Genomic DNA, 16,823 nt, shown 5'->3' on the forward strand with positions numbered 1-16,823 from the left:
CAGGAAGAGATAAACGAATGGGATGGAATGGGAATCTAAGAGACAGGTAGACGGAGGATAATGTGGCTGGGAGGGGGTGAGAGGAGAGGAAAGGGGGCGGCAATTTTGGAGCTCGACACCGATGACAAATTGTGATTAATAGATGGGGTCCGGCCCAGCGGTGTGGAGAGCAACTCATTAATAGAGAGAATTAGAGAGGCTGTGCAACTCAATCTGCACACTGTCACTCGCAATCAAGGCCTCTAATCAGGTCTGCGCACAAACACAAGACGTTTGCCAGAGAGCCTTCGGCAAGCGTTTACGCAGAAAAACTTCCGCAACAACGCTAAAGTGTCCGAATCATTTATTTGAACCAAAAGGACAATTCTTCTCATGGCTGGTAAGGAGCTACGGGCAATATTTGGTTTCAAAAAAGGCTGTGCAATTTCTACAATAGGTTATGTCAATTTGATTCTTCTTGCAATGATATCAAACTATACAGTTTATGATTCATAGATTGATTTAAACCAGCTTGAAAAATTGTTGCCTGTCTCCGCCCTATTTGGACTTTACCACAAAATGTGACAAATTTGAACGACTCATCTCCTGTTAAACATGGGTGTCAAACTCAAGGCCCGGGGGCCAGATACGGCCCGTCACATCCTTTTATGTGTCCCGCAAAGACAAACCAAATTCATGTCAGTCCAAAAATTGCAAATGGTCTTCACTTTTAAAAAAATAGAGATATTGCTAGCATTTTCTTTACCATTCATCTTTCTAAAATATTTGAACATTTAATTGTTTCAGAAAACAATTATTCATCAATTTATGATGTAGTCTATGCTTTATTTAATTTGACGCGTTCATACATTTATTTGGGTTGACAGTCGTAATGGCCCTCCGAAGGAAACTATGACGACGATGCGGCCCGCAACAAAAATTATTTTAAATAAATATCGTCCGCTGCCCTAAAAACACATACAGAAGGGCAACCCGTGCGAATTTTTCAGTTCGGATCCCAATCGAGATTCTCTGACCCCAACATTTCTATTAGCCTCGCTGCCGCAACCCGCTCCATCCTTGCGAGGCTTATGCTCGCTTCGCCATGTTTACTCTCTGACCTGTGCTATTGCAGGTCAGGTTGAGCCCTTTCCACTGCCACTAGCTTGGCGGTGAGTTTGTTTCTTGCTGCGCTAGTAGCACATCCACAGAAAATTCCATCCTATAAAAAACTCTTCGATAACATGATGACTTTCCGTGTGATTTAATGAGCAAAACTCTAACCCCCACTCATCCCCTTGATAGCAATAAATCCTTGACCCGTTTCCGTTATATGATCATAGCTTAAAAATTCCAACATCAGAAAAGTCAAGGATGATTTCAGCATCCCCACTGACAATTAATATCATTTTGTCTAATTTCAGTCATTAAAAAAGTGCACATGAAAGTATTTCTTAGTGCAAACATTTGCAGAAGTTCATTTCATACGTGGATGATATACCACAACACGGTATCGTATATCACAAGCAAACGGTGGAGGACCGATCTTATCACCTCACGTCTTATATATTCATCGACTTAGTTAATATTTCATAGGGCTCTAAAAACCTCATTCTCTCTAAATTGTCTTCCCAGCTCGGCAGTAATCATTTAAATTCAGGGAGGCACCGTGTGTGTCACCAGTGTGTCGAAGTCACGAGTAAATGATGTGTGCGTCCGTATATGTATGCATGTAGGCACTCACGTGGAAGCCATGAAGGCACATAAAGAAGACATTTGCCCAACGATAAGTCTTGCACCATCCTCACTTAGCTGGACCGTTTTCACTTCTTGACTTCCCATTTGCACATTTTGTAAAATATACAGACCACACAGTTTGCCACTTTTAGACCAGCAGCGCTTCTTTTTGCAACTTGCAATGCAAATGTGAGCGGAGGCTTGGCACATGCCTCGGGGCGCTGCCGGCTGACAGTACGCATCCCGCGGAGTGATCTATTGATCCATATTCAATATCTGCTAGGCATCCCTGCTCGGTAAAGTTGGGAAATGAATAAATGAGGTGCAGAACTGACAGCTCATAGAAGTCGAGTTTTACCCTGGAGGGCTACCACCTGACTAAATGCTTGGAGCTCCTGGTGCAAAAAACACCCATAGAAATATTTCTAATTGATCCCCGTCTATGACAGTCTGGTAGAGCAGATGGACTGTGATAATGTTATAAAAGCAATGCGCTATTTGACAAGCTACACTTATTTTATTCAGGTCTCCCATGAATTGTGAAGCCAGAGGGAAGGAAGGAAGGCAGAGGAAGGTGTTGGCGCTCTGGTGGTGGGTGTCAACAGCGATTTATCTTTCATCTCTAACGAGGTCTGAAAGCGACACAAACATAAGCATCTTCTTTTCACAAGTTGTGTGCTGTGTCCTCATCTCACAGTACATAACAGGATCTCTACACCCGAAAAAAACTCTACAGTTTACTAAGCATTGGATGCTTTTTAGGCTTGCTGTCTGCCACTCTCAGAAGAAATGGAAAAGCCTTAGCCACAGTCATTTATGTTAACTTTGAAATATAAATGATTTACATTCACGGCCACAATGTTGCTAACCAACACAACAAACCAAGCAAGGTGTTTGTTCCAAAATAATTTGCTGAATTGAGTCTGCAGGAAATCTTCATGTAGTTTGTTGATGTCAAATTTGGTCCCAGTTTGTTGCCTTGAGATTTTGTTTTCATCCCATTTTTTTTAAACTGTATCTGCTGCTGTTGCTTGGCAATTCTTTTTTTTCCAGGTCATTATCGATTGTTAGAATGCTGAGTGGCAAGCCTCTCATGATTTTGCTTGTAATGATATCACCCTTAAAGAAACTGAAGAACCCGATAAAAAAAACAAAAAAAAACAACATGGGTGAACCTACACTGAAAAAAATATTGTGTGAACTCAAAATTTCAAGGCAACAAACTGATATTTTTTAAAGGTATTATTCTAATTCTGGCACCACTAGCATCCAAAAGACAAAAATGTGTGGCCTGTTATGATGCATTTTCTCAACCCAGCTCACTGACAAATTAAATATTTTAGGGAAGAGCCTCAAAGGCAAGGCCATGGACAGAAAATCAATAATGTTGTCCTTGGATCTGACAGAAACTTGTAAAGTATTTGAAGAATTAATTCATTATGTAGATTACAACAACATGGAAAAAAATCGAATGAGTTGCTGAGTGGTTGGCATATATCCACCTCACAATTCTGAAGTGGGTACAAACCTTTAACAACAAAATTAAAAGGCAGATGATGCTTTAATTATTAAAGAAGCTAAGTAAGGCTGGGTGTCAAACTTCCAGGTCATGTAAACAGAACCGAAACATTTTCTTTACATTTGTCTTTTTTAAAAATCGGCTGTTAATATCAAACATCACGAGTGGTATCAAAGCTTCAGCATTTTTAGGGCTCATTATATTTTACGTAATTATATGTCAAGACGAGCTCTAATTAAACTTTCCGCAATCCAGAAAAGGTCATATGTGGGGGTATGCGCGTGCATGTTCGCGCGTGCATGAGTGATGGAGGAGAAGGGAGGTACGAAGAAAGATGGGAGGGAGTCGTAGGCGCATTCTGGGGAGGAAAGAGGAGCCGCGCGGAAAATACAACAAGTGAGGAAACTGTTGCTCTGCATGCAAGCTCGCTTTGCGGCGGAAGTCTCGTCAACTTGTCAGAATTGAAGTCACTCATTAAAGTGACATTCATCCATTCGTTTCCACCGTGTTTCTTGCCATAGTTCTTTTTAAATAGTTAAAAAAAAAAAAAAAAAGCAAGTTTGCATCGCAGCTCAACTTCAGTCGGCGCACTCGTTTGGAGGTTTTTATTCCTGCATCATGAGGGAGGAAACGAACGAACACCCACGGTGAGTTTTTCTTTACTTCGCTACTTTATTTAATTGTAGTGCATGATTGAAATGAATCCAACTTTATGCAAATTACAACACTCTTTAATTTTGAGATTTAGGGAGCTGAGTTTGTCGATTGTGATTGATAAAAGTGAATGTAGGCTCCTGAAGTGTTAATATACATTGATTCTATATGTATAATACAGTAATGTACTAAATAAAATACAACGCACGTGACTATGAGTGCATCGAATATTTTCAAGGTGAAAGATAAATGTTTATACACACAAAAATAAATTGTATGCACAAATAAATTATAGGAAGGGCTTTGAATTGAAAGTGATTGCAGTATTTACTTTTTTCACTGTGTGTATAAAATGTTTTTCCCCTGCAGATCATAAAGATTGCCGTGATGTCCAAAACGGCTTCAAAACAAACATTTTCCCATGCACCGCCCCGTTATTCAGAATCTGGGTGTTTGTGAACTGTAGATTCACATTTAAACCGGAAAACTAGAGGACGACATCCCATCTCGATCTGATACACCGGTGACTGCCAGTCAAAGTAAAAAGCAAACAATTTGGGTGGAATAAACGAGCCCGTATTTGTCAGTTTCCAGCGGACAGCCAAGTGAGCGTCACCCCCCCCAAATGTGGTGGGTGAGATGAACCCCAGTAGGAATACTGTAGACCCCACCTGACAGCCCTCTGCCTCAGCACACGAGAACATTGTGGCCTGAAACAAAACAACCATTCAGGAAGTCTTGTCAGTGCAGAGTGCTCAGAAATTGTCTTATAAAGACAAAAAGACTGAGAGTAAATGTACTGACACAAGCAAAAAAAAAAAAAAAAAATCCGCCCCTATATTAGCAGTCCCGCACACAAGCACACGCTTGCAATATTCCTTTGGTGACGTTCCACCCAGAGTTCAGCCTGGCCGGCACAACCATTCCAGCCAAGGGGGAGGAGGACTTCCTCACGCTGGCCGCCTCCCGCTTCAGCCGCAAGAAGCGCGTAATTGGGGCTGGAGTCGGCGTGGCTATGGTCCTGGTCCTACTGGTGGCCATCCCCTTACTGGTCCACACCACCAAAGGGGGCGCGTCCGGAGGAGGGGGCACGCATTACGAGATGTTGGGGAGCTGCAAGATGGTGTGCGACACTTTCACCCCCCCTCAAGGAGAGCTGACTGGCTCCTCCCCTCAGCCCCCAGACTTGGCAAACCGTAGGGGCAAACAGGGTTTTAGAGGAAACCCAGGACTTCCTGGTCCCCCGGGTCCTAAAGGCCCACCTGGAGAGCCCGGGAAGCCCGGTCCACCCGGGCCGCCGGGGCCCGGGCCTGGTGGCTATGGCCCTTCCTTGTACATCCCCAAGATCGCATTCTACGCTGGCCTGCGGAAACAACACGAAGGAAGCGAGGTGCTGAAGTTTGACGACGTGGTGACCAATGTGGGGAACTACTACGAGCCCAGTACGGGCAAGTTCACCTGCCCTCTGCCCGGCATCTACTACTTCACCTACCACGTCCTGATGCGAGGAGGGGATGGAACAAGCATGTGGGCTGACCTCAAGAAGAACGGGCAGGTGAGTGTGTATGACCTCCAAATGTCCTTATTATTTTTGTTTTGATGCTGCACTGATGTGATTCAAGGGCATCAATCGATTTTTTTTTTGTTTAACAAATACGACTGGAGAGTAAAATGTGTTTCCATTATTATGTTGAGGGTTGCGGGCGAGGTGGAGCCTGCCACAGATGAGCAAAAGGCAGACGACCACACCCAGGACAGGTCACCAATCAATCTAAAACTCTGCTCGGTAGCCAGATTTGACAAACCAAATATTTTTTTGGGCCCACTAAAGCAAATCAAATGCTTCTTTCTAAATGGATTTCAGTTTTGCACAAAATGAATCTATGAATCAGCATTTTTAAAAATAGCGTTGACTCAAACTGAAATGGAAAACAAAGCTGCTTAGAAATCGACCTTTACACGGAAAATAAAAAGTACAAATAATTGCCAGCAAGGAGAGCGGAGCTGAGATTGACAGGCAAGCGAACAAGGGGATCAAAATTTCTCCATGTCTTGGTGGAACAAAGCCGGCATGCAACAGCTGGCAACTGGCCTCTGAGGAGCTGCGACTTTGACGCTAATAAATAAACAAGTAGCCTACAAATGTCTAGCAAAAGCCTTGAATGCTTCCTTCTGGAAATCGCTGACAAGCTTGCCGTACTAAACCCTGGCTCTGTGGAGGAGCTCTGATTCTGACATGTGTACTGGCGAATAGAAGAGTGACGGCACCATGGGGATTACCACCAGGAGAAGAATGAATGAATGAATATATATATATATATATATATATATATATATATATATATATATATATATATACAGTATATATATATAGTATATATGTATGAGTTTGTGTTTGATGGCTCAGTAGATTTACTTGGTGCATCTACTGACAGCAGCTGCCAGGCTGATGGGTTCTTGTTCGCTCTACTGATTTACATACTTGAACAAGAAAATGAAAGCAAAGAAATTAGTGCACCGACTGTTTCACTGTTTGCATACATTGTGAAGTGGACCCTTCTTTTGCATACATTGTGAAGTGGACCCTTCTTCCAATTTAAAACAGCTGCTCATTAAATGTAAGTGGGATACTATCGGGGCTAGAATTTTGAGCTTATTATTTTTGGAATTCTTGATGCTACATTTTTTGGGGAATGTTGAACAGCAACATCACTGCAAATTGGGAAATTGGAATCACACTCTTGTGTGGTAAATAAAAAATATTGTTTTGTAGCATCTCATAGATTGGTGTTTGTTGGCAAACAATTGGCAAATATAGATGCACTTAACCCCTAACACCCCCCCACACACACATACACACAAAGACCCCCCCACCCCTCCGAATGGACATCTACTACAGAAATAGCGGCGTCATTGCCTCATGACACAGCGTAACCCACCAATGACTTCATCAAACAATCAATGTCTGAATTAATTTTGTCGTAGTTATATACATTCTATTATGAAGATTTTCCAAAAGTTTTGTTTTGATGTTCCGCTTCAATCAATGCCAGCTTTAGTCTGGTTTCACAGATGAAAAGGTGCATTTTTATAAAGCAGGATTTATGTGAGCTATAAAGTCTGTAAAAACAGCAAAACAAGATATTGGGTTTTTCATCGATGTGACAAGATGTCCATAAAGCACAATGTAAAAAGTGAGGGCAGTTCAATCCCACATAAAATTAGGAGACTTCAAATTGTCATTCCTGTCGTGTTCTGCTGTTAAATCTTTCATAGCCTTGAGATGAGATCTTCTCCACTCAACCTGTGCCCCTCCTTACACGTACCCTTTTACAGCCCACGCTGCCTATTGACTCTTTCCCCATTAATTATCTTTTCCATCAACTAAATTATTTAACCCAATTCAGGGCTGATCTTTCCCTCACATTTTAGTCTATTTTGTGAACATGTGAGGTCAAAAAGGCAAAACCTTGAAAACTTGTTCAACTAAATGGATCATTACAAGGTATTTTTTTATATGCTACTGATTAACTAAAACACCAAAAATATATGTACAACTTTAATTTGGTCAATTTGCTTGCATTATAAAACACCGCATGATTTAAGTTGGTGGTTGGCGATTCCATCACGCATCAACTTCAACACAACACCGCCCGAAAATCGTTTTAATACGCTAAAAAAACAACACTAATCACGATCATTAATTGTGTTCATTGATTAAAATGGTAATAGGAATTTGGCACCGCCTCCAGCTGTCCTCATCGAAGTCCGCTCCCACGCCGACCCCCCGACGAGACAAAAGCCTTTTATACTTCACAAAGACTGTGGTTACATCATTTTACCAAAATCTTTTCGAAAGGTCTTAGAGCCTTGAGTGATTCAATACAAAAACAATAATGAGCTGACTAGGATGTCCCATTGGGAAAAATGAATCTCCGTGTAAACTTATATTTGTGGTTGTTTACCAAAGAATTACAGGCACCTTATCAATTTCTATCAAATTTGGCATACTTGAAAGCATCTAACTACTTTCACTTGTTATGTGTTATGTTAACATGTATGTGTGTGTGTGTGTATATATTGAGATGTATATATAAATGTGTGTGTATATAATCTATCTATCTATCTATCTATCTATCTATCTATCTATCTATCTATCTATCTATCTATCTATCTATCTATCTATCTATCTATCTATCTATCTATCTGTGTGTGTGTGTGTTATATATAGTATATATATATATATATGGATTAAGTAGTGCAGTAACACACTTGCTGCCTCTTGAGCAAGGGACAACCATTAACAAAATATATCCCTATAAAACCCCTTATAACTAATTGCCCTCATAATACTACAGCCCTTACCTTTGTCTTGAGCTTTTAGTCTTGAAGTAAGCACAAATTACCATAGCAATATAATAAACACTTAAAAGGACTGTAATTATCGTCACAGCATCAGACTGGTGCTGATCACTGTGTTGTCAGTGGGGGACAAGAGTAAGACACAGGCAAGGGAGGGACGCCTGGCGAGACGATCAGACAGGTGAGCCGAGGGAGAGATGGATGGATTTCCACATGAGACCGGACATAGAAGGAGAGCGCAAACACACGAGTGTCCTCTGAAGGAAAGAGACCAGATCGGCGTGAAACAATCACAAGCTGATGAAGGAGCGTTACCATGTGCAAGTTGACTTTTCAGATCTCAAGTGGAAGAAATTCTCCTCTCTCCTTGTCTCCCATAATTCAAGATTCAGAGAGGTGTTGAGCAAGACGACCTTTTCAATTGATATATAATTCACCATCCAGTTGTACTTTGCCCTTTACACTGATGAGCGTGGCGTGATAATGGGAATATTTATAGCCGGTCCAAAACCGGTGTGCAAGGTTGGTCATTTGGCTGTCTTTCGATGACATCACCGGTCAGGATAATCTCGATATCTTGGCCAAAGATGCATTTCCGCCGTTGACATTGAGTGACCTCATTATGTGAGTGTGGCAACAGGTTGAATCAAACATGTACAGCACAAGGAGACCGACCGCTGGATAAACCTTCCCTTTAATAAGGCAGCGGCCTTATTAAAGCCAACAAAATGCTCTGACACGCGCTCCGTGGAGACTCGGCCTTAACAATGCAAGGTGTAAAAAGTTGCAGGGAAAGAAAAAGATTGGCTGTGTGGGTGAGGATAATATATGTGCCTTGTCTGCTGCAGGTGCCTTTCTTTCTAAAGACTCATTATTCCTAGTGAGGCTGTCCGTCTGTGTATGTAAAGGAATGCCTTCAAAAGTCAACCGTAACTGCCATGGCAAAAGAAACATTTTAATGATTTCCGCTGCACTTTATCTGTGGGCGTAACAATTTCTATGAATAAAGTAGATGGTAAATAAATGGAAAAATACAAATACAGTTTTACAAGCTGTTCATTGGCTGTTAAGAATTAATTTGGGGAATGAATTGAAAAACGGTGCTATTTACATCATAGGCTTTAAACAATTGCAAAGGGAAAAAATTAATATACTATGAGATATCCATGTGGAATAACATTCCCTAACTTTATCTCAAATGAAAATATACAGATATAAATGGTGATTAATTGATTGCATTGAAATGGGTCGAGTAGCCAAACGTTTTACTCAAGATGATTCAAAAGTAAAAAGTTAATTGCTCATAGAAAAAATACTCAAGCACTGAGTAACTGCTGAGTAACTTTTGACTTTGACTTAATGTAAAATTATGTCACATCGTATGCTTTTCTCTTTATCATGTTGCAAATTAAGATAAATAAAATAATTATTGCTCTAGTATGACCAAAATGGTGAAAAAAAATTCAAAGAATCAATAAAAATGAGCATTAATTGCTGCAGTTCTCCAATTGGTTGTAATTAGTTTGTGCCGATGTACCCGCACGGCCGGTGTAAAGGTTCATGTAATTAAACGTATGAGCCCAAGTTGAGGCTCGGATGAGTGTGTAATCGAATAGGTTGTGCTCACACCAAGAAGATGTGACATGGAAGGTGGGAGTTACTAATTACGCTGTCTCGGACAGTGATCCCCAACCACAGTTCTGGTCACATAGTACAATTAGATTTTAGTTCACGCGTCCGCATTAACGCATTTAACAAATCTGGTGCTCTAATAAATTTCTCTATATAGGAAAAATAATGTATCAAATAATAATACCGCACATTTATTATAACTTGCTAGTGCTGATTTTCTTTGAATGCGATTAATTTTTCTCCCTTCCCCTCAAAGGTGTTCAACTCCAGCCAATTAGAGACTTTCTAATCAAAATCTTGACACCAAGGGTCTTGAATGTCAGGGAAAAATATTAGCATTTATATGCCAATTAGTGGGTGCAGCAAAGGCTCCTTGTCAACCTGGATAATGGAAACCTCTGACTGGTACATGTAGATGGAGGCAGGAAGAACATGGCACCTTTAACCGAATTAAAAAAAAAAAAAAAAAACATTTTCAATTGCCCTTCTCATCCAGTTCACCCTCAGCAATCCCTGTAGTGAGTTTAAGAGACCGCCGTCTCAATGGCCTCGCTTCGCTGTGAAAGGTCCGTACATCACAGTGAACCCATCCTGTCACTTTTATTACCAGAGGATTAAGAAGCAGCGTGAAACAAAACAAAAGTGAAGAAAATATCATTCTTTGTGAGCTTACTCCTCAGCCTTATGAAGGAAATGCAGCTTTTAAACGATTATTCTGATAAACCTTGGAAAGGAAAAATAGCTAAGTCCTCCATAAAAAAAAAAAAATACAAGCTTATAGAGTTCCGAATAGCAAAAAAATAGCAAAAAAAGCTGAATATTTCTAACAAAATGTTCAAGCATGAACTCAAATCGACATAATTTTAGCTGGAAAAAAAAAAATCAGCCCAATTAAAAATATGTGGAATGACCTGACCTGCTTTGAAATGTTTGCCCTTCAAATATGAAATTACACAATCAACTATCAATCAAATCAAGACTTTTCCGGTTGGCCTCAACCTTCCCTCCGCCATTGACAATTATTTTTCAGGAACATCTAAATCACCCTCGGCATCCACTGGTGTATAAATGCTATTGTGAATTTACCATCTGCTCACCATCTCCATGAAAGGTGGACGGAGTGTAATCTTCTCTATTGTCCCTCGGGGTCCCGCTCTTCTTACCGGCGGCAAAGGATCAAGCGCAACAACTTCGGACCCACCGACAGAAATCCACTTCCTTGTCACTATCACTCCATTCGGCTGTTGACAATAATCCTGATTTGTCTTTCCTGACTTGTTTTCGCTTCCTAAGCCTCGGCACCTCAACCCACTTTAAGCAAACAAGCACTTTCACTCTGATTGCAAGTGACAGCCGAGGCTTAGATTCATCTGTGCTTAGATTCTCCGCAGACATTCTGTGGAACCGTTTGGAAAAAAAGGTCCAATTGGTTTAATAAATGGAAACAAGTGGAAGCAATTTAAGAAAAAGTCTTTAGAGGTCAGCTTGCTCCACACATGAATGAACATTTTTAAAGGCCTGAACTAAATCATGAACTTGAAGCCAAAAGAAGCATGTACGATAATACTTGAAATGTTCTTTTAGTTATTCATAAATTAATTGTATAATAAAACCATCACAATTGCTACCAACAAATCCAAACTCAATATTAAAAATTGAAATGCAATTTTACACTATATAAAAATGAATGTCTCTGTAAATGGTGGAAAACAGATTGTAAGTATAGATGAGCATGAAATGAGAATTTTTTCCTGGAAAGAATGTAGCCATGAATTAATCATGAGTAAAAAAAAAAAAAAGAAACATTAAATATCAGCATCTCCACTGACCGAGGTGAGGCTGACTCACACCCGTGTTGTCTCTAAGAAAGTCGACCATAAAAAAACATAAATAACAAGGTGTCCTTTTAGGCTAGCTAATGTAATAGATGATGTTCATTTTTTTTAAAGGCCATTATAATAAGCCCCCATTAATATCAGAGCTCGGCTTGGATGTTAGACACGGCCCGTTTGAGCTAGTATGCAACAAAAACCTTTTTTCTATTACATTAAAATAGAAAGATAGAATCAAATTTATGATTTATAATTTAAATGTTCATCTCCCAAAGCTGGCTTTTTGAAAGAACTACATCCCATGATAATCACCAACCAATTCATTCGATACATATGCCCGACCAATCTAATGAAATACTATATGGATGTAATAATATGAGCTGTAGAAAAATGTTCAGCCTTGAAAGCATTTCTAATATTTCAGTTAACTTACGTACTTAAGAAATATGTTATTTTGCTAATTTAATAATCTAGAACAGGGGGTAGCAACATGTTGCCCATAGACACCAGTGATGGGACATTGTGATTTCCTAGGAATGTTGTGAAAGTGTAGACACTTGCAGAGATTTATATAAATTAATGGTTACATATTGATATGGATCTGTTCCTTTCCTTGTTAAATTATTATTGATAATTAGTGGGAAAAAATATTAACAGCATTGATGATTAGTTCTCATATTTAAAGGTATTTTGAGCAAATTTGCCATTTCTGAGGTGTGCATCAGAGTGCTAGCTCTTCTCATTGATCGCTACGCAATTATTATTATCATTATTATTGTTGTAAATTAATTTTTATTTGATCATTTGGTTTTCACGATGCATTGTAGGACGTATAACAAAGTATGTGATCAAAATTTACATTTTAATAATTGCTGCTCTTGGACTAAGTACAATGCAGAGAAGAAAAAGTTCACATTGAAATGGTTTGGTATTTATTTGCAGCAAGTTCCAACCGCCTGTCAGCCAGCAACTCAGCTGAGAAGAGTATCGGGGGAATATTAGCAGCGTTCAACCATGTAGACAGATGTTGGATGTACAAGATGTCAGAATCTCTTTCATTCTATACTTCTCCAAATACCCATTAGGCCTCCTTCAGGGAATTGTTCTGTCCCTTGCTCGCAAAACAGTCTCTCGTATAAAATAAAAGAGCGCTATACCTGACATAGAACTGGGTTTTTTTTTCTGTACCGCCTGCGAGTATTTGATGGGTCCATTTGACCATTGCAGCCTGTCCCACATTTATTGTGATTGTATAGCGTTATTGAGGGGTTGGACCTATTAGGCGCCGAGTTGCAATAGCTGTCCAACTACCAATTACCGAATCCTGCAAGGGGGTGTAGGCTACCCCGGTGAATCTTGATTTCAGGAGGAGTGGGTTGGGTGTGCTGCGGTCCCCAGGAGACCTGCCACAGCAGCACGCCGTTAATCAATCCGATTTAGACCGGACAGGGACATGCTTAGTCGTTGCTCCCCGCCAACACCGCCATGGTGAGGAGAGAAAATGTGTGCGTGACCGGCATCCCACTGAAGTGTAAGGACACAAAAAGATGGATAGATGGGCCCAGAATGAAGAGGGAGCGATGGCGGTGCAAACGGGATGAAGGCGGGGAGGGGGGGGGTTGGACGGACAGACAACAATTAGTGTGATGGTGTGCGTGGAATGAAAACAAAGGGGATGTATTGATTTGATTTGTCTTGCGATGGAGAATGAAATAGAGCAATTGTACCCACAGAGAAATCAATTGTGTAATGAGTTAAAATGATGAAGCGGAAGCTAATCATTAAATGGAGGACTGATTTGTTTTTTTGTTTTAATCACATGGAAGTCACAAAAGCTTCATGACTGATGGAGATGAGCCTCCGTTACTTGCATGACAAAAAAAAAAGTGACTTTTTTGACCTCCGATAAGAAAATGTGTGATGGAAAACCATTTTTAGGTTTCGAGGATCACCTCAGAGCGTCAACAGACAACAAAATTTTTGTTTTGTATTTTTTCTTTTGGTAAAAAGAAAATTGACAATGTTTAGCAGTTTTTTTTTTTGAGAATTTGATTTCTGATTCCCCGCCAATGCATTTCAATGGTCGTCACTTATCCACAGATTTTTCCTCCACAATTGTGTGACTCACCCAACAAAGGTTCAATTCATTATAAACAGATTTGCTTACCGAGTAAGAACCGCCAATCAGCATAATGAATCCAACTGTCCTAGCTGCCAACACAGTGACAATTTCCCCCCCCTTGAAATATGTTCAAATAAATCCTTAGAGAAAATGTGTCTGACTCTGAGAGGAAGAAATGAACATGACAATACATATGCAGGTACGCCGGCAAATTCAGACGCATTCACGCGAGCCTTAATGAAAGCTTTTCTGGCATGTGGAGCCATTATTATCTGTACAGACATCATTAGATCCCATTTGTTAGCAGCCGTGTAAACATGAGCATCAGTTGTCGCCATTTCTTTGGTGGTAATTAATGTGTGAGCTTGCAAGAGGATGAATGAAGTCTCTGACTGTTTCAAATGCTTTACTGGCAGTGCATCGGTTCACAGAAGGTTTTTTTTTTTCCTACAACATTGCATTTGTTCTTATTTAATTGCAGTGTAGGTGTACCTAATAATGTGGTGATGTTTTTTTTGTGTTTAAAATCACATGATTACAACCAAGACAGGGATTCCATTTAAATGAAAATGACATTGTTACCTTGATATAGATGGTTTTCATTCAATGGTGGTAGAAACTGAAAACAAGTCAAGCATAAATGTTTTACAGTTTGTAGTAAAGTTGTTTTGGCCACTTGTTTCTGTTTATTGTGACGCCACAAGCGAGCAACAGTTTTTTTTTTTCTTCCAGGTGAGGGCCAGCGCCATCGCCCAAGATGCAGACCAGAATTACGACTACGCCTCCAACAGTGTCATCCTGCACTTAGACGTAGGCGACGAAGTGTGCGTTCAGCTGGACGGCGGCAAAGTTCACGGCGGCAACACCAACAAATACAGCACCTTCTCCGGCTTCCTCATCTACCCTGACTGACACGCTTCTCGACATCATCCCCTTCTGCTGCGGTCTCGCCGTACCATCGGTCATGCCAACTTTGAAGAGAATTTCTAGCAAATGAATATAGAATTGTATTTTCATCAGTTAACATTTACCTCAGACAAACACCTGGTTAGTTGTAATTCTATGCCATGAACATTTCACATTTACTCAGACACACGCACACACACTTAAATATGACAGAGACAATACCTCCTCATGCAGATATACGTTAAGCATAAACATTGTAAAAAAAAAAAAAACAATCATAACTATATTGATTGTAGCTGACTGTGTTTGCAAAAAAGGTATGTATGTGTTATATGTCTATGTTCAAAGTCCAAGCACACTTTGTTTGGTTGAAATTTTGGTTTGACCTTTGAGGTTTGGTTCCAACTGCATTTGAAATCATGTCAAAATATTGTGCAAAATATGAAAACGACATGCTTGCCATGTCTGTTGATTCTTTTTGATTTCACCTATCTCCATAGTGAATGTAACCAAGAACAAAATGGTATTTTTTTCAGTTGCAGTGACATCGACTGTAAATTAAATTTTAAGAACGCAAACAAAAAACAATTCCCCGTTTTTATCAGATCACTGTAGTGACTCTGTACCCTAAGTTTGTGAATAGTTTGCGTGCCTTTTCCACAATTTTCGCAACGACGACCTCACATCTCAAGTGAAGTTCAAGATGTGTATAAAAATGAGCACAAAAGTGAAAATTAAAGAATCAAAATTGTGTTTATTATAGTTGTCCTCCTGTAGCTTTGAACAGAACCTATGTTATTTGCTTTATGCTAAGCTAATCGTAGCAGCACCTGACCTCTCATCAAAAGCAAAGTGAACATTTGACTACCTATCTCATTCATTTTACCTGTGAAAGTACTTCGGTAAAGTTTTTTTTTTCTTTCAAATGCAGGTGTTTTGAGCATACACATAGGTTTCTGTGCCTTACACGCTCTGTTTTCCTTTCAATTTTCATGCATGAAACCTTTCTCAAATCCAAGCTGAGTTTTCAAGCTGCAATCCAAGTCTGTGCCAATGTTGCTTGACATTTGAGGGAATACAAGACACTAACCAGGGACTGTGGCTCTTTGAATGTAAATGGATGTCATTTATGTCAATAAACAAAATGAAAAAAGGACAGAACAACAAAAGTGTGCCTGTCATATTAAAAATGCATCAAGTAATGTAATACGCCAATGTATCCAAAATGTAAAACGTATTGCAACACATGCACTGTAGCGCTTGACCTGTGCCAGAGACTTTTGGGCCCCAGAGTGATGCTTAATAGCGTGAGTGTGGATGTTGAATTGATTCTGATGAAAGTCACCATTGCGCTGGCGTGACACGGCGGGACACAAACATTCCTCTTGCGTGCCATGCTACATCCAACGGTGTCTTCCGCCGCTGTCACGTGTGTGTGTAGCCATTGTTGTCACAGTACTTTGTAAGCTTGGTTGTTCGTGGCATTCTCAACACTTGAACAAACACAATAAAAAAAAATCGAAACAACCGGTTTCCTTTTTTTTTTGCATTTTATAAAGTGAGGCTTATCAATGTGTCACTATTTGTCTCGTATCTATCTTTGAGGTCACATATGCTTTGCCTTTTGCCCAATTTTGTGATGAATCTTTAATCAAAGTTGAGAGTGTGTTCTGTTCTTCGGGAGGAGGTTTAAATGTGGTGCAGATGAGAGCTTTTTGAGCAATTGGACTTGGGGGTGTGGGGGTTGACATCCCCCATCCTCTGTGAATCCCAATGCACCTTCTCGCAGATTCCAACGTTAAGTTAATTGGACAGGGAGTGAGGGTTGAGGAGGGAAGCGTTCAGCCCCATTAGCAATCCCTCTGTGGCAGGGCGATCCGAGAGGATCACAGACTCACAAATAGACGGATTAAAATAATCAATAGGCCTCTCTCTCACTCTCTCTCAGGCTCACTCTCGCTTTCTCTCTCAAACACACACAAATACACGTACTCACACACATACATGCAGAGTCTGAGGAATATCAATTGCACACCACTTTTCAATGTTGTCTTTGGATTTTTGCAAATTAGCTTTAGTC

General features: G+C 40.2%; 1 protein-coding gene and 1 long non-coding RNA gene across 2 annotated transcripts; both read left to right on the forward strand.

Annotated features, from left to right (window-relative positions):
* Positions 1-3,531: 3,531 nt before the first annotated feature.
* Positions 3,532-4,293, forward strand: LOC119122877. Its single transcript, XR_005097966.1, has 2 exons — positions 3,532-3,882; positions 4,259-4,293. It is a non-coding gene; the product is annotated as an uncharacterized LOC119122877 (long non-coding RNA).
* Positions 4,294-4,735: 442 nt separating this feature from the next.
* LOC119122876 (complement C1q-like protein 4) lies at positions 4,736-16,270 on the forward strand. Its single transcript, XM_037251518.1, has 2 exons — positions 4,736-5,444; positions 14,570-16,270. Exons 1-2 carry the CDS (start codon positions 4,905-4,907, stop codon positions 14,747-14,749), a joined length of 720 nt encoding a protein of 239 aa, XP_037107413.1. The 5' UTR covers positions 4,736-4,904; the 3' UTR covers positions 14,750-16,270.
* The last annotated feature ends 553 nt before the right edge of the window (positions 16,271-16,823 follow it).

This window comes from Syngnathus acus, chromosome 5, assembly GCF_901709675.1.
Source record: "Syngnathus acus chromosome 5, fSynAcu1.2, whole genome shotgun sequence".
NCBI classification, from domain to species: domain Eukaryota; kingdom Metazoa; phylum Chordata; class Actinopteri; order Syngnathiformes; family Syngnathidae; genus Syngnathus; species Syngnathus acus.